Consider the following 24,529-nt stretch of genomic DNA (forward strand, 5'->3'; position numbering starts at 1 on the left):
AGAAACGTCGTAAGGCTCGTCCAGGCCTTCGCGATCAGCCACGTCGCGTACGTGGCGGCATTCGTCCACTGGAACAAGGCTGAGAAAGACAGGATCGACGCGCTCATTAGGAAAGCGTAGAGAACGGCACGGGGTCTCCCCCAATACACAAGAAACGAAAAGTCACTACAACTCGGGGTACATAACACGCTGGAGGATATCCCGGAAGCACAGAGGATAGCGCAACTCGAGATAATCTCCGGAACCAAGGCGGGCAGAGAAATCGTGGGAAAGATCGGCATAAACTACCTCGGAATGAACTGCCCCAAGACGCAGATTTACCCACACGTCCGAGCTGCAATAAACACGGAAAATATCCCGAAGAACATATCCCGAATATGCCGCTGACAAAGGTAACTGCCGCTGACAAAGGTAACTCCCTCTTCGCAATGGCGGCCGTATGCACGAAAGGAAAGACCCTGCTTAAATGATATTGCGCGACATAAAAAACGAACGGACGTGAAAGAAGACGACACACCAAGCGCAAACTTTCAACTAAGTTTATTGTGCCACTGCGTCATTTTATACATGGCATGCACGTAGATCGCGCATGCGCTACACAGGTAAACAAAGACCCTGACTGCGGGCTCCGTAAGGACCAGATCGTCGGAGGCAGCGGAAGAAACGGCAATCGCATTGCCTATAATCAACGGTCGGCAACAAGACAGAACAATAATCAGCGACTCCAAGACGGCTATTAGGAACTTCACAAAGGGCTGTGTCTCCCCCGAGGCCGTCAAAATCCTGAACCGCAGAGCAGAAGACTTCAAGAACGGCAAAAGCACACCCAAATACCTCAAATGGATGCCGGCACATATGGAAGATGTAACCACGAATGCTCCTCCCAACCTCGAGGAGAAGGCCCACGGAGTCGCGCGAGAACTAACCCACCGCGGCTCGGACACTGACGGCCCAACACCCCCGCAACCCCCGGGGGATAGAGGGAAGGACTGCGACGGAGGCGATGGAGAACACGGAGGAGGCGAGGGCATCGAAGTAGTGATGCAGGATGACAGGGACATACTGGTCACGTACCACGACATGCTGACACACTATACGCAACAAACAGAAGCGTATACCCACAACCCCACAAACAACTCGACAGCTCTCAAGAACCATGTAGGAGAAGGTTGCAAACCAGAACGTTCCGAAACCCAGCACACTTAAGCAGAGTAAATTCAACACAATACACAGGCGCGAGCTGCAAGCTCTGCAAGCACGAACACGCAGGCATACATGACACACATCTTACGGAAGTGCGCAAAGATCAGGTCAATATATGTAGAGGACAACATAGAAGCGGACATTACCGAGGAGCGATGGCTAAACGCTCTGACTAGCTTTGGAACTACACGACCAACTAGGCGCTATCCAGCGGGCCCGGGCAGCGGTGGAAAGGCTATGCCTCACCGCACATAATGTCCGGGTGGCTTGAGCGCGGGCTGGCAACCCCGCAGGTCCTTTCCTCATTAAAGTTTTTTTCCGTCCGTCCGTCCTCGGTTCCAGATGCTAAAATTGAGTTTGGTGATATTTTCCCAAATAATGTTAAACATCTTCCCAGTCAATATTCGAATAATATTCTGGAAGATCACCTTGCACACCTGGAAATAAAGACCATTATAGCAACTCATGCTTCCGTCTGTGAAGAAAAGGCAGGTGTGGGCATTGTATCACCACATCTAAATTGGTCTTTTTCGATTTGACTACCTGACTTTACGCCTATCTTTCAGGTGGAATTATTGGCAATTGTGTCAGCTTTACGCAAATCACCACCATCTCTGTCATAAGCCATAATTTTAACTGATTGCCTTTCTGTCTGCTCTTCACTAACCACAACCAAATTGTCAAATTCTTTAAAAACTGTCTATTCTCTTCTTCCAAGACACTCACGTGTCATTCGTTTAGTGAGGGTGCCCGATCACAAAGGCCTAGCCTTAAACGAACATGAAGCTTCACTCGCAGTAGCATTCCACGATGGTCCTACAATCCCCATTTTGCCTTCGTCAGCTTCCATCACTGCGGCGCAATAAAGAAAACATACTACTACAAATAGGTTCGCGCAATCGTCATTGGCAACATCTGATTTACCACCTTAGTTTTCTTTTGAACAACAAATGGTGCTACTCTAGAAAAATTGAAGTAGCGATTACAAGACGACGGTACCGAGTTCCCCCCACTGAACTTTTACCTCCACAGGTCTGGCTATATCACCCTTGTGCCCTTTATTTAATGAGAGTGAATCTCTGGAACACTTTTTTTTTTTACATGTTGCCGTTTTATTATTCAACGGAAAAGATTTTTAGAACAACCCTTCCAAAAACTTGGATTGACTTTGACTCTCCCTATAACTCTATCCTTTGGGGCTACGCTATTGGGTTACAGCCGCAGGAACGTTTGTGAAGCCCTCTGCAGCTTTCTACGTCAGATGTCAAAACGAGCTGCACATTATAATTCTTCACAATTCTCATAATTTTCACAAAATAAAAAAGTATGTACGTATGTATGTATGCATGTATGTATGTATGTATGTATGTATGTATGTATGTATGTATGTATGCACACGCACACACACACACACACACACACACACACATATATATATATATATATATATATATATATATATATATATATATATATATATATATATTGTTGCGGGAAGAAAGCAGGCCCACGAGTGTAAAATAACTTATATTTACAAATGATGGATATGGCGTTCAGGCAACCGCCAGACTTCGTCTTTCTCTAGTCCAACTCAACGTCTTCCTTCACTTCACCGTAACATCACCCTCCCGGTGGGGGAGCTCCGTCCCGGTGCAAGTTAAACAGCCTCACTTATTGGGGGGACATAGGGCTTGAGCCTGGTGACGTGAACAACATCACTGGGTAAGTTGGGAGGCACGGAAGGCTGACCGAGTGGGGCGATCTCGTAGGTCACGTCGGACAGTTGGCGTAAGATCTGGTAGGGACCAGAAAAACGGGACAGTAATTTTTCCGACAAGCCGACACGACGTGAAGGCGTCCAGAGAAGGACAAGGGAACCAGGTGAAAAATGGTGGTCTCGGTGCCGAAGGTCGTAGCGTCGCTTTTGAGAAGCTTGCGAGACTGTGAGGCGATGACGGGCGACATCTCGGGCCTGGGCGGCTAAGTCAATAGCCTCGCGAGCGTAAGCAGTGCTGGGTGACTGTACTGCGGAAGGTAGCAACGTGTCAAAAGGCAAGGTGGGGTCGCGGCCGTACAAAAGGAAAAATGGTGAAAATCCGGCAGTGTCGTGACGGGACGAGTTGTATGCGAAAGTGACGTATGGTAAAGCGACGTCCCAGTCGCGGTGATCGTTGGAGACGTACATGGCGAGCATTTCAGTGAGTGTGCGGTTGAGTCGCTCGGTGAGGCCGTTCGTTTGAGGGTGGTACGCGGTAGCAATCCGATGTTCTGTAGAACAGGAGCGGAGCAGATCATCAACGACCTTCGATAGAAAGTAGCGGCCGCGATCCGTCAGCAACTGGCGAGGGGCGCCGTGGTGCAGGATGACGTCTTTTAGTAAGAAGTCGGCGACATCTGTAGCGCAGCTGGTTGGCAGGGCTCGTGCGATGGCATATCTAGTGGCATAATCGGTTGCTACAGCAATCCATTTGTTTCCTTTGATGGAAATTGGAAACGGACCAAGGAGGTCGAGGCCCACACGGAAGAAGGGCTCTGTAGGTATATCAATGGGTTGAAGCAAACCAGCGGGAGGCATAGCAGGCGTCTTCCGGCGCTGACACAGGTCGCAAGAAGCGACATAACGGCGCACAGAGCGATAAATGCCAGGCCAGAAGAAGCGGCGCCGCAGGTGGTCGTAAGTACGAGTGACGCCCAGATGTCCAGCAGTAGGAGCGTCATGAAGTTGCTGGAGCACGGTGAGTCGAAGGTGCTTGGGGACGACTAGGAGGAGCTCCGGGCCGTCAGGACGAACGCTACGACGGTATAAAGTTCCATCGCGCAAGGTGAACATCCGAAGGGACGGGTCATTGGGCGAGGAGCTTAGGCGGTCCATAAGTGTTCGAAGAACAGGATCCTTGCGCTGCTCGTCGCCAATGTGGAGGAAGCCGGAGAGGGACAGAATACTGATGTCCGAGTCTGCATCGGTATCGTCCGGTTGATCCACGGGATTGCGGGACAGGCAGTCAGCGTCTTTATGCAGGCGTCCTGACTTATATATAATAGAAAATGTATATTCTTGTAGGCGCAATGCCCAACGTGCAAGTCGTCCAGTTGGGTCCTTCAAAGAGGAGAGCCAGCAGAGGGCGTGATGGTCGGTGACAACGCAGAAGCTCCGACCGAAAAGGTACGGGCGAAATTTCGCGACCGCCCATACGAGCGCGAGACATTCTCTCTCAGTAATGGAGTAATTTCGCTCGGGCGTGGAAAGGCGGCGGCTAGCGTAAGCGATGACACGGTCTTGGCCCTGTTGACGCTGAGCGAGGACAGCGCCGATGCCATGACCACTCGCGTCAGTTCGTACTTCAGTGGGCGCAGAAGGGTCAAAGTGGGAGAGAATCGGGGAAGTGGTAAGCCGCTCAATCAGGGTAGAGAAGGCTTTCTCCTGTAGCGGTCCCCAAGAGAAAGAGGCGTCTTTCTTAAGAAGGTCAGTGAGAGGGTGAGCGATGTCCGCAAAATTTTTCACAAATCGCCGAAAATAAGAGCATAAGCCCAGAAAACTACGGACATCGTTCGTTGAACAAGGTACAGGAAAATTTCGCACGGCGTGAACTTTCTGTGGATCAGGTTGGATTCCGGCGGCGTTGACGAGATGACCAAGCATGTTAATTTCACGGCGACCGAAATGGCACTTGGAGGAGTTTAGCTGAAGGCCAGCCCTGCGAAACACGGAGAGTATGGTTGTGAGGCGCCGCAGGTGGCTCTCAAAGTTCGGCGAAAACACAATCACATCGTCGAGGTAACACAGGCATGTAGACCACTTCAAGCCGCGCAAGAGAGAGTCCATCATGCGCTCGAATGTAGCTGGCGCATTGCATAATCCAAAGGGCATGACTTTAAATTGGTACAGACCGTCCGGTGTGACAAAGGCGGTTTTCTCGCGGTCCATCTCATCGACGCTAATCTGCCAATAGCCGGAGCGGAGGTCAATTGATGAAAAGTATTGGGATCCGTGAAGGCAGTCAAGAGCGTCATCAATGCGAGGCAAGGGATAAACATCCTTCTTTGTTATCCGGTTGAGGTGACGGTAGTCAACGCAGAAGCGCCACGAGTTATCTTTTTTCTTTACTAAGACAACCGGTGATGCCCACGGGCTACTGGAGGGTTCAATGATGTCCTTGTCCATCATCCTGTCTACTTCTTTCTGTATGATGGCCCTTTCTGTTGCCGAGACACGATATGGCCGCCTATGAATGGGGCTGGCGTCACCGGTGTTGATGCGATGCGTGACAACAGATGTCTGGCCAAGTGGACGGTCGTCCAAATCAAAGATGTCCCGATAAGATGACAGGAGATGACGAAGAGCTGTTGTTTGCTCGGAAGGAAGGTCGGGGGCGATCATCTTAGAAACATCGTCCGCAGGCGTCGAGTACGAAGGAGTGGATGACAAAGGTCCGTTCGTACTGAGGAAGGATTCAGAGGTCAAAAAAGAAATCTGAAATTCTTCCAAAGGAGTGATATGCGCTATGGCGATACCGTGTGGCAAAACATGTGACGAGAACCCGAAATTGAGGATGGGCACGCGAGCGCAGTTTTCGCGGATCCGAATTAAGGTGCTCGGTAGGGCAATATTACGCGACAAAACCACGTCAGTAAGCGGCGACAGGACGTACTCGCCATCAGGTACGGGAGGACAGGGCGTCAGCAGGACATTTGTAGCAGCCTGTGGAGACAGCCTTGCAAATTCAGCAGCACATAAGCGGTGTGGAGCACAAGTGGTTGCGTCGGCAGGAAGCGGCAGGTCCAACTGTACAACACCTGCGGAGCAGTCAATTTGGGCAGAGTGTTTCGAAAGGAAGTCGAGGCCGAGAATTAGGTCGTGTGGGCAGTGTTCAAGGACGATAAATAGAACAACGGTATAATGGCCCCCAATGGTCACACGTGCTGTGCACATTCCAAGGACAGGTGACGTACTCCCATCGGCGACTCGCACGGTGCACGGTACGGCGGGGGTCAGAACCTTTTTGAGCCGGCGGCGGAGAGCAGCGCTCATAACTGAAAGCTGCGCTCCTGTATCAACGAGAGATCTAACAGGAACGCCATCGACTTCAATGTCCAGCAGGTTTCCACATGTAGGCAGGGTCAATAGAGGATTTGTGGGCCGGGTCGGAGTTGCAGCTTCACCTCCGGGAGCTGCACCGCCTAGTTTCCCGAAGCGAAGCGACCGGTTGCAGAAGGGGACGAAGAGCGGTGAACGAGAGGCGAACGGGACCTACGACCTTGCGGAGACGGGGATCGGCTGGATCTTGGTGGAGCACTGTCGGCGTTGATGTTCCTAGTCGGCGTATAGGGCGAGAAAGTGCGATTGTCGGGTACTTGGCTGTAGTGACTCGGAGACGACCACCGAGGAGGCGACGACCAGTGGTTGCGGCAATGACGGGCGATGTGTCCAATACCGGAACAATTAAAACAGATGGGTTTATCATCCGCTGTGCGCCATTCAGCTGGGTTGCGGCGGAGTGGTGGAAAGCTTTGCGTCCGGGAGCGAGCGGTCGGAGAAATTTGGTAGGTGTTGGTATGGCGGACTGAGCAGAGAGATGGAATGCCCAAACTTGCTATTTCCTCCCGAACGACCGCTTGTATAAGGGAGATAGCGGGTACGCTTTCCCGACAGTCTGAACGAACGGGAGCCGGGGCCATGGCCTCAAGCTCACGGCGAACGATGCGCGTTATTTCTTCCGGTCCTGCGGGCTGAACGAACCGCGGCGGGTCTTCGCAAGAAGATGTCGCGGCGGTATTGGGCAACCGGTCGAAAGTTTGAGTGACGCGGCGGCCCTTCGCTTGTTCGAAGCGCCGGCACTCCTTAATAATTGCATCCACAGTGGCACAATCCTTACACATCAAGAGATTGAAGGCATCGTCTGCAATACCTTTCAATATATGGCCAATCTTGTCTGCCTCGGTCATGTTGTCATCAGCCTTGCGACAGAGGGCCAGCACATCCTGTATGTACACGACATAGGATTCTGTGGACGTCTGAGCGCGGCACGCAAGTTCTTTTTTAGCTGCCAGCTGACGACCGACAGGTCTGCCGAACAGGTCTCGCATTTTTTCTTTGCAAACATCCCAGCTCGTTAGGTCAGCTTCATGTGTGTCATACCATTGCTTCGCAGTTCCCTTCAGATAAAATATTACGTTTGCAAGCATCATTGTAGGATCCCACCTGTTGTTGTCGCACACTCGCTCGTACATCGTAAGCCAGTCCTCGACGTCGACGTTGTCCGTGCCACAAAATGTTCCCGGGTCCCGTGGGTGAGTGAGGATGACCGTGGGCACGGGCTGCCGAGGCGTTGTCGCTTGTGTCGGTTGATTTGCCATTGTGGCAGCAGGTAGATGACGTCCGCTGCGAAGTTCCGTGGTGGTACCCCGCACCTTCCACCAAAATGTTGCGGGAAGAAAGCAGGCCCACGAGTGTAAAATAACTTATATTTACAAATGATGGATATGGCGTTCAGGCAACCGCCAGACTTCGTCTTTCTCTAGTCCAACTCAACGTCTTCCTTCACTTCACCGTAACAATATATATATATATATATATATGTCCTAATATACTGAATGGTTACTACACATTTCTGAAAACTTAGACGTGGCGTCAAAATCGTGACCTATCGCATTCACGACGGGGAGGCTGTGGTCGAACGCCACTCCCACACATAGCGGGTTCGTACCATTGTTGAAGGTATCATCATCAGCATCATAAGTAAAGCCTCCTTTTTCACCGGCAGGGAACAGACGCCGTTCAGGTAAGTCTTCTTTCCTCAACTACAGGTGCCTATGAACTTGACCACTGGCCGTTTCGCGCGTCGAACGCGCTAATTCTTGTCAGACCGGATAAGCTGAGCAACGTGAATTGTACTTGGACGGTGCTTTGGAATGCCGAGGCGTTGAGCTGGCCGGTGGCTAGGCCTAGCGGTTCGGAGTGGACGCCGAAGCTTTTTTTTTTTTTATGGCGAAGCTGCATGCCTCTACCGTCCAAGTTCAAGTAAATGTTCGTGTCGTTGTAAGCACAAAACTCCCTACACGTGGACCTACGGGCCTACATACCCAGCTTCGCTGGTCATCCTTTTTCACACTGAAGGCACTGATTTTTTTCCCCTTTCACTTTCGCCGCTTTCTCGCTGACGAAAGCTCTGCTCTAGCTACGGAAGACGAATTAATGATTGCAGAAGCATTACCTATCAACCTAAGCTCGAGATAAATATTGACAGTCACTTTAGCATACGCCAAAGAGGATGAAAGCGATACCCTGCATGATCAAGAGACATTGGTTAGATTACTTGACATTCGCATTCGAACACGTTAATTTGTTGCTACTTATTACTTCTTTTCGCCCACCAAGGGTGGTGGGTTCGACTGCCTTAATTGAGGTTACCTTAATTATATGTCTTAGTTAGCTTCGCCCTAATTAACGACATATGTAATTGGTTCGAGTGCCTTAATTAACTCTACCTTAATGAACACGATGACGACGGTGACCCGCGCACCATCAAAATTGTTGCGTGAGCATTAGCAGTGTAAAATGATGTACACTCTTAAAGTGAGAAAGGGTGTAAAATGTGTCTATCACTTAGGGTGTATGTTATAGACACATTTACACCCTTTTCACTTTTCAGGTTGTAAATCATTTTACAGTGTATATTACGTAATACATACGATGCGGCTGAGGTCACGTGACTTTTCCTGCCATTCGTGTTGACAGACAACTACACGACGGTCACTCTTTCCCCGTTGATGAGACACGTGAGGCTTTCGCCGTGACACGTCCCTTTGGAGTGTTCCTTTAAGCCGAGTGTATTCTGCACGGAACGTTAGCGAGTCTCAGTTACGCTGAGGTTTATGTCACTGTCTCCCTCGCCTCTTCCAGTTCGCAGCTATGTCAGGTGCGAGAGCAGCGTTGGTGCCCTTGCTTGCCTTTTGCGCGTCGTACCTGTATCTCTACGCGAACGTATTGGAACAGGACGACACCTGCCGACACAAGAGGCCACCTCGCCTGCGATCCTGGGCGACACCTCCACGACTCCATACGACCAACGACACCACGAACGACACCGATGGTAAGCTGATCGCCTCTGTTTGGCACAACTTCTCAGCAGGTGCGCTATATGATCTATCTAGTAAGTAAGTAAGTAAGTAAGTTTATTTTCGACCATCACGTCATACATGATGATGCAGGGGGACCGAAGTAAAAGCTGTCTTTCAACAGCTTGACAGAGCAACGGCCCCCCTTATTTGGCAGTAGCATACAAAGTCATAAAAAAGAAGATACACAAAAAGAAACACTGCCCACGGCGGTCACATTACACCACATAGCAATATATAAAGATATTACATAAAGGCTGCATCTGGTACATAACTTAAAAAAAGAATTAAGTCATGCTCACATGGCAAATAAAGAAATGAAGGCTTTTAATGGTTTACACAATGCAATGACATGGCAAAGGCACTTTAATAGAAAAAAAAAATCTGGATTCGTAACAGTCTAAAAAGGTTTGTTGAAGCTTCTTTGCGCACTCTGCGGCAAAGACCGGGAAGTCTACTGCTTGCAGTGAAAACAGCTTTTATTCCCATTTTTATACCGCAATCTTCTCTAACCTATACGAAACGTAGAGCACTTATATGGATGTGACCATAGTGAGCTGTTGGAAGCGGATTTTCGATTCAGGCCATCGAAGTTATGTTTAATTAATGTTTTCGAAAATTGCAGAATTTTTTTTTTAATTTGTCCTCTTCAGATGCTCTAACGGATTCAATTTACAAGACTGCGATATCTGGTTTTGTTGCACAGTTACTGATTTGTATACTTCGTGCCTTTATTATTTGCAACTTACCAATTTCCTAAAATTCGGCAGCTCATCCGAGCACTCCTGGTCGCTACGTCCCTTACTACTTGAGGAAGGCGCCTGACAATTCTACAGAAATGCCGAGGATCCTGATCTGGACCACACTCCAAGATTATTGGTTTCCCGGTAGCAGGACCCGAGGTAGCGGGATAACGATATACTGCGGCGACGTGAACTGCCTGCTCACCAACGACAGATACTCGCTGGACTCGAGCGAAGCCGTGCTGTTCTACGGCTTGGACTTGGACCTCGGCGACATGCCGCCGTACCGTGCGCGGGCCCAGAAGTGGGTCTTCTGGACCATGGAAGCGCCTAACAGCGACACCAACGAGATGATGTTGCTCGGCCCTGCTATCAACTGGACGCTTACCTACAGGTACGTGTGAAACAGCAACTCTAAACGGGTGCGATACCGCAAAAGAACCGTGCGACTCTGGTCTTGTTGTCCCGTGGTTCTTTTGCTGTGTCGCGCATGGTTAAGTTGACCCTTTTCGCGGCAATAACCTTCCTCATAACATTCCTCGCGGCTGTGCTTATAGTTGCGATAGTTTTGTTCTTGCTATGCACAGGGCGTGGAAGGCGGAGATTGTGCACTTTGTAATAGCTTGTGTGCAAATAATACTTATTATGCCTAATCACCCGCTTAATTCATGGGGCGTCACGAAACGTTCAGCTTCGGGCATTCATGCGTTGTCGGAGTAGTGGCTGTCAGCCAAGGTTCGGCGTGTTGATTCGAGTGTCCGCCGATTCAGATATTCTTCATACGTTGGCGATATAGTGGGCGTAAGTTTGCAGCTCAATTGCGGTAGAGACGTGCATAGAAACGTGCGATAAGCGTATAACAGCGCGGAAGCGGTGTAACTCCCTTTGTCACTGCGTAACCATTTGTTACCAATCCTGCCGACGTTCCGGGGTCGATGTACCCTCTTTGCAGGCAAGCGCGATACAACAGTGGCGGTTGCGTGAATTTTTCTTTTTTTTTAACTACGGGGAAAACCAAGCACCGCAAAGGGTTGGCAACACAGGCAGTCCTTACGTAGCATCGCTCCATGAACTTGGTCTCACAGATTCGTTCCATTCCATCCTATGCCAGCCGCTATTCTTTTTTGCAGCCAACTACATCGCACATCTTCCCTCTACTGCCCCCAAAATTTTGCAGCATGAAAGGAGCACAGTGCGTCAGCCAACACAAACCTACATTTCCCACAGCTGATCGCACAGGAGCAGGGCCGAAGTTGTAAATCGTTTGTATTCGTGCGCTTTCGCTGAGGTACACTGTAGCTGAGGCAACGTATGGCGCGCCGCCGAAAGCGCCATCTGGTTTATCCCGAGAAAAGCGCTTCGCGAAAAGAGCCTAAAGGCATGTTCCAAAGGACCTTGCAGATAAGACTGAAACCACATGACCGCGTGAGTGAAGCAGACATGCAGTTGAAAGTTTCAGTTTTTCCGTAGGCGTCTGCATATTGACCTTCACGAAACACCAGGTCATATAGTGTACTAGCAGCACAAATGCTGGTATCGACATCCTCTGCCGGTTTTGTCCAACAAGAACGCGCCAGACACGTTCTCGTGATACATATAAGGTGTTCTTGACGAATAAAAGTCATTAAAAGAAGTCTCTATGTGCTGCCGAAAAACTTGCACCAGCCAGCAGAGTAGAGTATAAAATCATAAACGTTGGCTTATGTAATCACCGTGACTGCAATCACCATTACAGTCACGCTGAGTTCAACCAGAGGGCAGAAAAATACCTTTCCATGATTACAATGGCAGAGTCTGGACCGGATGCGCTCTTTGAACCATTTGCAGGCTAGACTCGGACTTCAAAGTCCCCTACGGTTGGACCGCCGAGCAGGAGGAGCCCTTTGCATACTCCATGGAGGCACTGCGGCTTCTGTGGCAGGGGAAGCGCCGGATGGCCGTCTGGCCCGTCAGCCACTGCCACACTTACTCGAAGCGCGAGCTGTTCGTCAGAGAGCTCAGAAAGCACATCGACGTTGACATTGTCGGCAACTGCGGCACACAGGGATGCCGGGACAACTGCTGGCACAACTTCAGCAGCGAGTACTTTTTCTACCTGTCGTTCGAGAACAACCACTGCCGCGACTACGTGACCGAGAAGCTGTTCAACCCGCTCGACCACGACATCGTGCCCGTCGTTTTTGGCGGTGCCGACTACGCTTATGTCGCGCCCCGGGGCTCCTACGTGGACGCGCTGTCCTTCAGCTCTCCCGCAGCACTGGCGCGCTATCTGGTGGCCACGTCGCGCGACTTTGGCATGTACGCGCGCCACTTTGCCTGGAAGGGCCGCTACAAAATAATGCACTGGGGCGGCTGGAATTTGTGCCCCGTCTGCCGAGCGATCCCCACTGACGCCTTCAGAAATAACAGCCACTACCACGACATATACCACTGGTACAACACGATGGCACGCTGCCGTAGCTGGGACCCGCGAACCTTCAAAACGCGGGCCTTAGCAAGTAACCAAGGATGAAGGCGATCGCTTATTTTCGGGCAGCTTTCTTCTTTTTGTGTTTGTTGAGGGGCTGGGGGTTATCTTTTACAACGTGCAACGTGTCTGTGCCACTACGGACAGTGGAAGGTCAAAATGATGTTTGACTCGTCGACGTTGTCACATCCATTTTTTTGTTGATATATGTTGAATGAAAAGAAGAATTTCCAATTATGTGATTTTCATAAAAAAGAACAGTGTCTTCAGCATTCGCGGTATACTCGACTTTTAAACTGACTTGCACAGGCGGACAATTAGCGTGGAGATTTCAAGCCAAGTATACGACAATGCTGGCGCTGTAGCTGTTAATCTATACCTATATGTATCACCTAGTACGCATATGTATATTGTAAATGTGTATATCATATATGTCCAGTTGCATCATTTCAAAATAAAACGCCGTTTTATGTATTGCAGCACTAAAGTGACTGGAACACCAGTGCGCTTCGTCGGGCACTTCAATATTAATATCTCGAAATTGGTGCAGTCCTGAGAGTTAGTTCAAGTGAATACGCGTGGCGAATTCATTGGCTACAATTCGTAGATTAAGATATGTGTCGTAAAATAATTTAAAAATCTAACGAGCACCATCCCGTTAATTATTCAAATAGGGATTTTGATTTCTCATACAGGTAACGGCCGCCTCATCGGCTAATTTAGATCAATTGTTTAGAATCGTGCTGTCTGACACTGGCAATTTTCAACAAATTTGGTGCAGCTAAACACAAACTGCACGTATGTATGTGGGTACGTATGCACGCATGTATGTATGTATGTATGTATGCACGTATCGCAAACTCTATGTATGCACGCAATCGCAAACGGAAGTTTTTATTTTCGCCGCGTACACAGGTTCGCGTTTCCAGTGGTCATTCTCACATATAAAACTTCTGGAGTGGTTGTCCCTACAGCCGCCTATACGGGAGCGAACGATGCCCTGGCGGCCATACTGCTAGGGGCAAAAGAGGGCGCGTTGCTAGCACATAGGCAGCCGCGGAATACGCGCAGGATTCGGTTGCATTTGTGGTTCCGCGGTTAAAAAAAAAAAAACTTGAGAAGAAACATCTTTAAAGTGACACGAAAGGCAAATACTAGGACGACGTGGGCTGTTTGGATACCATTCCAGAAACCTCACAATGCTTGTTTCGTGTCAAGACTCAGTTTATGGGAAAACTACATGTGAAGGGTACGAAGACCTTTTTCGAAATTCAAATCTCCCGCCACCCAACAGAGGGAGTGGTGACGTAGCACATGGCTAAAGCCCTTCTTTAGTATACGCCATCACCACTCTGTGCTGCCGCCGGTGAGTAAAACGGCGGCCGAAAGACGGCGGTACCGAGCCAAGACAGACCGGCGGATTCGCCGCTGGAGCTGATGTTTGGTCAAGTGGCGTGAGTGAGTGAGTGAAGAAACATTATTGCAGGTCGGGCGAGGACGCGAACTTGTCGTGCACCCGGCTAGTCCCACGTTAGGACCGGCAGGTCTAGCCCACCGGCCCGGTCGCGGGCACGCCGGACAGCAAGGATTTGCTTTTCTAGAGCGGGGCTACGCAGAAGCGAGCCTCACTCCTCCTTGATGAACTTGGGGTATGTCGACCCGCACTCCCAGTGTATGTGCGCTAGAGTGGAGGTCTGCCCGCAGGAGGGGCAGGCGTCGTCGCGATACACGTCCTGGTAAGCCTCGTGGAGAACGGACAGACACGGATACGTACTGGTCTGCAGAAGCCTAAGCGAAACGGCTTGCGCCCTATTCAACTTGGGGTGAGGGGGTGGAAAGACCCTTCTATATATAGACATGTAGAAGAATTTAATAATCTCGTTGTGAGTAGCGGGAGCGTCCCTGTTGGCCGTAGGGAGGAGGGGAGCCGGTGCTTCTTGCAGAGGAAGCGCGGTCGGTGAGGTCACGCGCAGCCTCGTGAGCAGACTCATTGAGGTTCGGGGGAGCACCTTCGACCGACCCTACGTGACCAGGAAACCAGTGGATTGAATGATGCGTGAGAGCATATCGACTCGAGCTGCTAAGAAAACGAACAGCTTTCTTGGCAATGCAACCCCTCTGCAAAGCCCTAACTGCCGTTTTGGAATCACTATAGATTTCGGACCCACGACTGTCTAGCAGGGCGAGTGCGATGGCGACTTGCTCGGCGACTCCGGGGTCTGAAGTGCGAATGGAGGCGCTATTTGAAATCTTGCCACCGGAGTCGACCGCGACGATGGCAAAGGTCTTCCCATCGCTGTACTCCGCGGCGTCGATGAAGCTTGCTCTAATATCCCGTTGCTTGATCTGTTTGAGGATGGCTGCTGCTCTGGCCTTGCGTCTGCCCTCGTTATGGACGGGATGGACGTTTCAGGGCATAGGAGCCACTTCGAACTTGTCTCGAACGCACCTGGGGATCGGGGTACTGACCATCGGGAATCCCGCAGGTCGGTAACCCAGCTCTTCGAGGATGTGTTTACCTGCCGCTATGGTGCTCAGGCGAATGAGTTGCACGCGTTCATGGACTTCGGCAATCTCCTCGGCAGTGTTATGCATCTCCAGCTTGAGGAGATCCTCGGTATGGGTCCTCATGGGTAGCCCGAGAGCCCTCTTGACCACTTTGCGGATGAGAGCGTTGAGCTTGTCTCGCTCCGCTCTGAGCCAGTTGTGCATAGAAATTGTGTACGTAAAGTGACATAGTACGAAGGCATTGATAAGCCTGAGGAGATTGTTTTCCTTGATTCCTCGGTGCCGGTTTGCTATTCTGCGAACGAGGCGGAAAGCGTTGTCCGTCTTTGCGATAATCTTGCGGAGAGCCATTCCGTTCCCGCCGTTGAATTCGACACACAGGCCCAGGATCCGAATAACGTCGACCCTGGGTATCAACTCACCCCCCCCCCCCCCCCCGTCACAAGTGCGAAGACTGATGCTGCTTTCGGAGACTGGCTTCCAATCTTTGGGTCTGCCTCCCTTCTCTTTTTCTGTAAAGCAGAAGCTCCGACTTGGCGGGGGAGCGTCGAAGTCCGTTGGGGCGGAAATACTCCTCGATCACGTCGATCGCCTCCTGCATGGCTTGATTATTCGACTCTGCCCTCGCAGCCGCCGGAGCACCACAAGGTGATGTCGTCGGCGTATATGGTGTGCTCGACGCCCTCTACGCGTGCCAACCTCTCGGAAAGACCAATCATACAGATGTTAAAAAGTGGCGTAGACAGTTTGGGCATCCTGCGACATCACATGGACGTTGAATTCTGTGCTACTTGCAGTTTGTGCGAGTTTCGCGAGCCAGCAAAACCAGCGCAGCGTTACGCGGTAACGAAACTACTGAAACACGAAAGCCTGGGCGGCGCAGAGTCGAGCGAAAACGAAACCTTTCGAACGCCCGCGTCTTTGTCAAGAGTAAATTCAATGAGTTATATTTTCTAAAAAAATTACAGAACCAGACAAGTAGCATTTTATTTCGTCTTATGATACAATACAAGGCTCTTTTCTGCAACGAGTAGTTGAGTACTAGTGGCAGAATTTAACTGAGGAGTGCTTTCGTCATCGGGCAAGTGCTCGAACGCCCCGGGAGAGCCTCTAATCACGTCCTGCATTCACCTCAGTTTATCGATTGTTAAGGCTCTGTTTGCGATAATATTGACGCCGTAGAGATTCTCGGGCACTAATCCATCGCTTTAGCTTGACTTAGTAGTTGCCTTTAGTGTCCCTTCAAGATGTATATCAGTTCAAAATTGGGTGTAGTGGTAGAAAAAAAAATAAGCTTCTGCATCCCAGCTCTTGCCGCCGGTGTCGATAGAAAGAAACGGGCAGGACGCTGTGCCAACCGCTCTTCTTCGCTGCGTTGAATTGCGAACGGTCTCTCGTGTGACGTGAATGCGTACTATTCACCACCGATAACTCGCTGGTTGGCGAGAAACATGTTCAGCCATTTTTTGTTTGTAAACACCTTATGCACACTGCACCAGCAAGTGCTGACCAACGTCTTCATTTATTTGTTTGTTGTATATATTGCGAGTGCTATTACGAGGCTGTGTACATGCGGACAAACACTTCATATCTGCTTTTTAAGGCGAAAGCCTTAGATCTCTGTTTCAAGGTCGCGTTGTGAGGTACAGAAATTCACGCAGGTATGAGCCGTTGCTTTAAGTGGTGAAAGCCATTCGTTGTCTGACGGAACGCGCCGGGAAAGGGAAACAGCATCGCCGGAAAAGGGTCTTGAATATTTGTATACTAAATTCCCGGTTACGAAATCCGAGCGCAAACGCGAGGAACACAGAAGGAATTGCACGGCACGAGCGCTGTCTTGATTTGCATACTGAATTCAAGCGGTTGGGTCATCGAATTTCACTGTGGACGTTCTCTTATAGTTGATGTGCACCTAAAGATATTGATGCCACTCAGCCATATCGCGTCGAGAAGATTTGTTGATGTAACATGCGCATATTACTCAGGTGGAGTCGGAGCTTCCCAGTCACCAAATACTATACACACAAACCCATGAGAACAGCAGAAAACACACTTCAAATGACACTTGAACGTTTCGTAATGTATATAGGTTCATTATACAAGCTCAGTTTGGAACTTAACGGTCTGTGTCAATATTGATTATTAAATAATACGGGTCTGGAAAGCAGTTTTATACCTATCTTCACAATGCTGTCGATTAGATTTCCGAGCGATGTTGCGTATGCGAAATATTTATAGCACTCTGCAATCTTGTAAGCGAGGTTAGTGCAACCGTTCCGGTTTTCCAGCCGTAATACTACATAATGTTTTGCCGGGAGAGTTGGTGCGCATATGTGAAATAGACAGGAAGCCGGCGAGACACGCAGAACGCGTAAACAAGGAAAGAACTGCGCTGGTTTTCAATTTACGCTCACTTTATTTTACCAGATATATATGTAGTTCTGGCTGGATGAGCGCTGCACAAACGCAACCCCTTTCCTTTCCTTTTGTCATATGTCTAGCGCTCGTCTCCCCTGTGCGCGCATCCCAATGGGTTTCTCAATTACAAACACAACGCGAACTGCGCGATACGTACAAACCAAATGGAGAACGTCGTGCAACATGCGTACATGACGTCACAACACCCGAGCCAGCTGCGCCACGTGATAGCGTACGCAGCGACTTGCCAGCGACTACATGACGCGTGAATTTCATACGTGGTGTGCGTACGAGCGCCTCTCTAACCGTTCCAGACTGAAGCAGACGTACGGACAACATCCGGTGACGAGAAAACGGCGAGAGGTTGTGTGATAGCCGGATAACGTTATAACAGGGGCGTGTATTATTATTATTATTATTATTATTATTATTATTATTATTATTATTATTATTATTATTATTATTATTATTTGATATGGAAACATACAAGCACTACGAATGCCCTCCGCGCTGTGCTACGGCGGCTAGGCCGGCTCGGGGGGTTTTTTTCCCCTGGAAAGATGGCGCCGACCGGTTTCCCTGCAATATGTCTACTGATGTGCAACAATAAGAACTTCATTCGTTGTACACAATTCGAGGCGATCATTGATTTATTTTGTAATAAAGATTACTTTTGTATTGTTATCACGATTACGTGTGTACGAACAGAGTGACTGCAAACACTCAGAACTTGTTGAATATCAATATTTCGCATAAGTCACTGTCAGTGTCTCGTACCAAGCTTCGCATTTTTGTGGACTCACCCCCCCGCCGGCGGTAAGTTATCTTTTCGTCCCCTTTCATTTTCCTTTATTCCCTTACTTTTCCTCCATTTGACTTTCAACCGCAGCTAATTTTCCCCATTGCTTTCATTGGCTTTATCGTCTGTTGGCTTTATGTGGTCACGATTAAGGAAAAAAAAACGAGCCCCTTCGTTTCCCTTCTCTCGTTCATTCGTATAGCGAGGGTCTCGAATATGGCCGCCTTGACGACATCAGGCAGCACGGGAGGTTTCTTTAGCCACGTGCCTGCTCCCCTAAGGTCACGTGTTACGTGACGTCATCGGGCAAAAAAGTATGCTATACATCCGCCCACCACGGCTTTCAGTGGCGCTGGCTAACACTCCCAGGTCTAGATCTGTTAAACATATATACCCCAAGTTAGTGGACGGATTGATAAATGAATAGTATTAACTAATTAACCGAATCCAACGAGTTGCTGTAACACACATGCTGCAATTTGTAACCGAAACCATTGATCTCACAAGGCACGCCCACTGGGGAGAGATATGCGAACTAGCGCAAGTCTTGAGGTAAGCGACGTCAAACTTGTGCTAAAAAATGCACGTTTTGTTCCACTAAAAAAAACAAAGCTTTTTATGCGCAGCTCAAAAATTATTAGAAAGTTCTACAAAGGCACCTTGTCGCATATCTTGCGAAGGCATATCACAGAACTGGCGTCGTCCTCAGAATTCGCTCTAAGTGGACATGATTTCGAGCTCACCGGAGATAATTCGTAAATTGTAATATCTGCCTAAAGGAATTAGTCTAAAAATAATTAGAAAGGTTTAAGCAATTAGCCAATTATGCATTTCGATTTCTCGTGAAAGTTATGTCCGCCTTTTACAGAGTAGTTTAGTCCAATCAGTAGGACATTGCCACAAGCAGACTTGTACGTATTTAAAGTACTCTACTCTAAATACCGAACTTTAATTACTTTCGTGAATATTTTGAAATTTCAGAAATACTTTTGTAAAGCGGTATTTATTACTGTACCCTAAGTTTTTTTCGGTGCAACGTTGCACTTTTTATTTAACATACTTATCGATATACTTCTGAAATATTCGTTTTTTTTTTCAACTAGAACTGTCATGGAATAAAATAATGTGACTGACCATATTGCAAGGACCATCGTCGTTATGCTAATAGCATTTGAGTTTAATCATGTCGGTTTTTTTTCTTTCGCAATTTAAATGGATCATTTTTGCAGTTGATGTTATCGAAATATCTTATAATAGTCAATATTTCTTTAATGCCAGTTCATGTCTTTGTAAGCCTTTATATGTATGTTGTACTGACCGCCCTGCAAAGATCCTAGCAACAGGATGACGTACAGCACTCGCAAATAAAATAAGTAATAATAACAAAAAAATATATTTCAAGCGGAGCTGACCACATGGTTTCAGGCGCACGCGTAAACGTGACGTACTGCACGGGTGAGCCAAGCGAATCGCGTTATTATAAGGAGCAATTTCTTTTTATCTATAGTATTCGCGGCTATTATCTTTTTATCCTTTTCAACGGCGATATAAACGTGTTGTGGGAATCGCGCCGACGACCTGCCAAACAATTATGTTAACACGACCATTAAAGCGACGCCTGGTTTTGGAGCGCAGTTCCCAGGCGCTCTAAAACTTCTAAACACTCTTCTTAGGCACCCGCCGTGGTTGCTCAGTGGCTATGGTGTTGGGCTGCTGAGCACGAGGTCGCGGGATCGAATCCCGGCCACGGCGGCCGCATTTCGATGGGGGCGAAATGCGAAAACACCCGTGGTACTTAGATTTAGGTGCACGTTAAAGAACCCCAGGTGGTCGAAATTTCCGGAGTCCTCCACTACGGCGTGCCTCATAATCAGAAAGTGGTTTTGGCACGTAAAACCCCATAAATTAATTATTTTCTTCTTAGGCGCGTAGGAACTGTTTCAGTTCCTGAGGCAAGCGTCGGCGTAAACGAGGGCAGCGAAGGATGAAAGAGCGAACGCGGAGAGGAGTGCGGGGATGAATAGGCGAGGAGGAGGAAAGAGGAGGAGGAGGAAAGCGCAGGAGGAGCGGGCAGCGCGAAACCGTGACGCAGGAAACGGAGGAGGAGGAGGAGGGTGTGGCGAAAGCGCGAGAAGAAAAGCGCAGTGGTGGCGGCGATGGCTACGAGATGGCGCCACAGTAGCGCGCCAGCGTAGTTCCTACTGCGAGGCCTGCGGGACCCGCGCGCAGCCTCTCGCGGTCTCCAGCTTAGCGAGGCGGTCGCGCCATACTTCACTACGTTTGTGACGTGCCTCACGAGACAGATCATCCACGCCAGCCAATGTATCGCAAAATTGAAACACATATAGAGCTTGACATAATAGTTCTGCGGAAACCCGCAAGGTGGAGAGTAGTAATTAGTAAAGGGAAAATCTGACATCCACCCGTTCGCAGCGATTGCTACAAAGGAAACCCATAACGGGTTCTTCGAAAGAAGACTCACAGTTGAAGAAAAATTCGTCCCGGACCAGGACGAATTTTTTTTCAACTGTGAGGCTTTCCTTTCGAGGAAACCGTATGGGTTTCTTTTGTAGCAAACGCTACGAAAGGGTGGATGTCGGATTTTCCCTTTATTAACGTAAAGAGCTCAGCTCAAATTTCGCGTTATGGGATTATCGTAATCGTCAGTGATTTTTTTTTACAGTGTAGATTGAGTACGATAGTTGGGACCAAGGTACGAAGTCGATATTGAAGTGTACCGCCGTTTCTTCCTTTTTTTTTTTTTTACAGCGGAGCTGTTTATAGCTAGGGTTCCGTAAAATTTTCATGTGGGCGGGCAAGAACTGTAATCATCAGCAATGGCTTCCACAGCTGGCTCCGGTGGGGATAATCATGCCAGCGTTCCCATACTGCCCCTCCCCCTGCGAAGGCGCTGACGGCATTGGTCCACTGCCAGTCGCTGCTGTGATTTCGGTGTCAAGTTCTTTGCCTCAGTATATCACGAAATGAAAACACGCATGTAACGAATGCATAACAAGAATGAACGCGAATGTAAAAAACAAATTTGTGCGCGTATTTTCGTCACCATGACCACCGCTCAAGACAATAAATGTGTTGGCACATTTGTTCCAAATTGTGTGTCACCTCATTGTCGCGTGCTACCAGCTTCGCTGGGCATCTACCGCCACAGAGTGAAATGGCTCACGATTTTTTTTTAAGCCAGACGCCGCTGTGCCGTAGCCTGGCTTTTCAGCGTAGACGGCGATATAAAAAAAAAAGGAAAGACGGGCAGGCTATCTAACGCAAACATTTAAAAGCAGCTGTTCTCAACGGAGGGCAAGAACTTTATTAATTCGGCCTTTTGCTTCATTTAACAAAATTAAACGGTTCAATGACGCAAGTCTTCTTTTTGATTGTGCAGTGCTCTGTATTTTGAAAAGTCTCTTAAAGATAATGTAATATTTTCTCAGTATTTTGTGCTTTATACTCAGGAACATTTCGGAATTTCGATATTTAGTACTGCACTGAGTAAATTTCTTGCGCAGTATTTAGTATCTTACTCGAAATACATTTATGAGTAACATGCACATGTCTGCCTGCATGTCACGGGTTATTTTTAAAAATTCAGGTTATTTTTAAAAATTATGTTAAGGATACAACAAGAAACAGCCTGTATGCAGGCGTTACAGAAACGCGTAGAGCACATCCTTTTCATGAGACAAGCTGTACCCCGCTTTCATGCTCAAAGAACTCCTTTTCATCATCCTTATAAAATATGTACACATCAAAAGAAGACTGACTTACTTGTTTGTCATCAATATTACTGCCACGTTTCACAGTATACAAGCACCTTATTCAAATTCAGTTTCTCTTCAAGGATCGTTAAATAATGGAATTTCTTGAACAGTGTAGTCCCAGGATTACAGAGAAATGAGATTTCGGATGCGCACTAAATTAATCCGCCGATATCCAGTGCGCCCTGTGAAGTAAGGCTTGATTTGTTGAGTCAGACTGATTTTTTTTTTAGTTTTCAACGGTTTAAGATTTGTATAGCAGTTTTCATTCTGTCAGTTTTCTTCTTGTATCAGTTACCACTGACACAGCACCATTAGGCATGCAGCATGGAAGAAAAAAATCCATGTTTATTACATCCTACTGTGATAGATGCGGTGTTGTACACAATGTCTGCCGACATCGAACCGCACCACACTGCAGCTGAGATATGGGCTGTGGTTTTGCTACATCGTTAGTTCTACCACGGTACAGACCGGTACAGAATTTTGCAGCCTCGGACGCAGTGGCACACTTATCCAGTAGTGGTGCAAATCAAGGCGCCCGATTATCATCTCTGTGTACTCTATATATCCTCACTCGACCTGCAGGATCACCTATCGTGCTTTTCTTTTTTCGCCTGCAACAAACGAGTAGCAGACGACGCATTCTCCAATTTCGTCTGCCAGCCATCCGACACACCCTGCCGCAATGGCCGCGCCGGTATATTTCTCCGGCACTCGGAACTGGATTCCCAACGCCGCTACCTTGTTTCCGTATCTGAACCCCATATCTCATCCCGTCCGCTCGGTTAGTTACAGCGCGCCGATTTTGTACGCCCTTGTATATATCCCTTATTCAGATTGCCGCTCCCAAGCGGTGGGACGGCCGTTAAATCTTCGAACTGAAGAAAGAAAGCATTTCGGCAGCAGTAGCAGCAGACGACTTCGCGCGAGAAGCAGAAGACACCGAGCGAGGAGGCAGCGAGCGCACCGTTCCGGTTCGGGTTTTTCCCCCTCTCAACAACCGCCGCCACGCGCCGACATCTTTCTCTCTCCATCGCGTTCTTTCTCTCTACAGTTCTCAACTTTTTCTCGCTTTCCTCATTGGTGGAGACGTGTAAACGTCACGCTGTACGTCACAGTACAAAGAAGGGAAGGGCAGTAGGGAAAGAAAAAAGAAAGAAAGAATTACAAACGTAGTGTGAGAGAGGGGAACCCCGCGGCGCTCCCTACCCTTCTCACTCTATCGTCTGCTGCTGCTGCCACCGCGCGTCTTCTGCTCCTCGCCGCCTCTGGGCAGACGGGCAGGACCGCGACGTTCCAGTTTTCGACGAGTTGTTCTCCGCGCCGGTTGTGGTGGTGGTGGTAGTGGTGCTTGGTGTCCGCCGTGGTTGACAACAGCAGGCCCGCATCTGACGAACTTCGGGCGGCCATTTGGAATTCTCTACGCCGTTTTCCGGGGACCGAGTGATGTTCGGTGCTGCGTGCGCCGCCTTCGGTTGCACGTGAAAGAGAGAGAAAAAAAAGAGTGATCCCAACCAACGCAGGTGAGTCCACCTTTCTTCTGCATTAGTGGCAAGCTCGCTTCTTTTTTTCGGCACAAACAAGTCTCGTTATGGGAGGGGGACCGACGCGCTCGCTCTTGCATTCGTGTCGGGACGTGCTCGGACTGTCGATGATGAGTCGTTGTTGGGACGTTTCGGATTTCTCGCGAAAGAGAAGAATGCGCGTCGAAGGCACTTCGTTTTGTCTCCACGTGTGGGTAGCCCACTGATTTTATTTTATTTTTCACGCGCGTGATCACGACGTTTGAGTTTGAGTTTATTCAACCACACGGCAGGTACTACATGAAAGTGCACATGAACGTGGTTAGGTGTGATGGGAAAAAAAGCTGCATTTAACAGCTTGACTGGCCTTATCACGTCGCACCCCATATCCCTTAGTTCTGCCTGTATGTGCTCCAGTGCATAGTCAGCTACATGGATATTAATTTTTGCGGTTATATGCATGGTCTATGAGCCAATGCATATAAATAAGATGTCAAGAAGTTTGAGCTTGTGAGTCATGGCTTGTCAACGGTCTTTCTTCGTTTTTTTTTTTCACGATGTTCAAACCTGTCAGATTAGTCACCGAAGGAAGTCATTTATCACAAAGATCAGATGGATTTTACGGTCAACTGCTTTGACAGCGACAAGTTTAGCCAGCGCTGGAAAAGGCTGTTATCTTTGGAGCGCGCTATCAGCTGCCAAACTTGGGGGGGTCTTCGATTTCCCTTTAGCCACGCACATCGGTCACTGCGTGTGTCATTCCTAAGCCAGCTAAGCTCTTTCTTTCTATACAATTATGGCGCCTAACGTCCAAAGCACGTGATCCCAAGCACCACGTTGCCGTCGTAGTAATAGTGGGGGTGCAACTAGCAATACTGGCTACTTGGCGTTTTCCAGCGTACATCTCAATATTACGGGGGTTCCTGCATTTCCACCTCCGTCGGGACGGGGGCCCCCGGGATTCGAACCTTCGACCT

At 48.8% G+C, this 24,529-nt stretch overlaps 2 protein-coding genes across 2 annotated transcripts in view; both read left to right on the top strand.

Moving 5' to 3' along the window:
• The first annotated feature begins 7,944 nt into the window (after positions 1-7,944).
• Positions 7,945-13,010, top strand: LOC139048506 (alpha-(1,3)-fucosyltransferase C-like). Its single transcript, XM_070522907.1, has 4 exons — positions 7,945-7,982; positions 9,104-9,293; positions 10,089-10,455; positions 11,889-13,010. The coding sequence occupies exons 2-4, from the start codon at positions 9,113-9,115 to the stop codon at positions 12,571-12,573; spliced, it is 1,233 nt and encodes a 410-aa protein (XP_070379008.1). The 5' UTR covers positions 7,945-7,982; positions 9,104-9,112; the 3' UTR covers positions 12,574-13,010.
• A 10,285-nt stretch (positions 13,011-23,295) lies between these two features.
• LOC139048860 (uncharacterized) overlaps positions 23,296-24,529 on the top strand; it is a 75,768-nt gene continuing 74,534 nt past the window's right edge. Inside the window, exon 1 of the mRNA XM_070523739.1 lies at positions 23,296-23,552. The gene's annotated coding sequence lies outside the window, so the exon portion shown is untranslated. The remainder of the gene's footprint in view (positions 23,553-24,529) is intronic.

Source organism: Dermacentor albipictus, chromosome 8 (genome assembly GCF_038994185.2).
Source record: "Dermacentor albipictus isolate Rhodes 1998 colony chromosome 8, USDA_Dalb.pri_finalv2, whole genome shotgun sequence".
In the NCBI taxonomy this organism is placed as follows: domain Eukaryota; kingdom Metazoa; phylum Arthropoda; class Arachnida; order Ixodida; family Ixodidae; genus Dermacentor; species Dermacentor albipictus.

What these genes read in the sequence shown, in the direction of transcription:
- LOC139048506 (XM_070522907.1), top strand. Translation starts at nt 9,113, where the DNA reads ATGTCAGGTGCGAGAGCAGCGTTGGTGCCCTTGCTTGCCTTTTGCGCG. An exon ending in CACCACGAACGACACCGATG is followed by an intron (nt 9,294 to 10,088) that starts GTAAGCTGATCG and finishes AAAATTCGGCAG; the next exon opens with CTCATCCGAGCACTCCTGGT. An exon ending in AACTGGACGCTTACCTACAG is followed by an intron (nt 10,456 to 11,888) that starts GTACGTGTGAAA and finishes AACCATTTGCAG; the next exon opens with GCTAGACTCGGACTTCAAAG.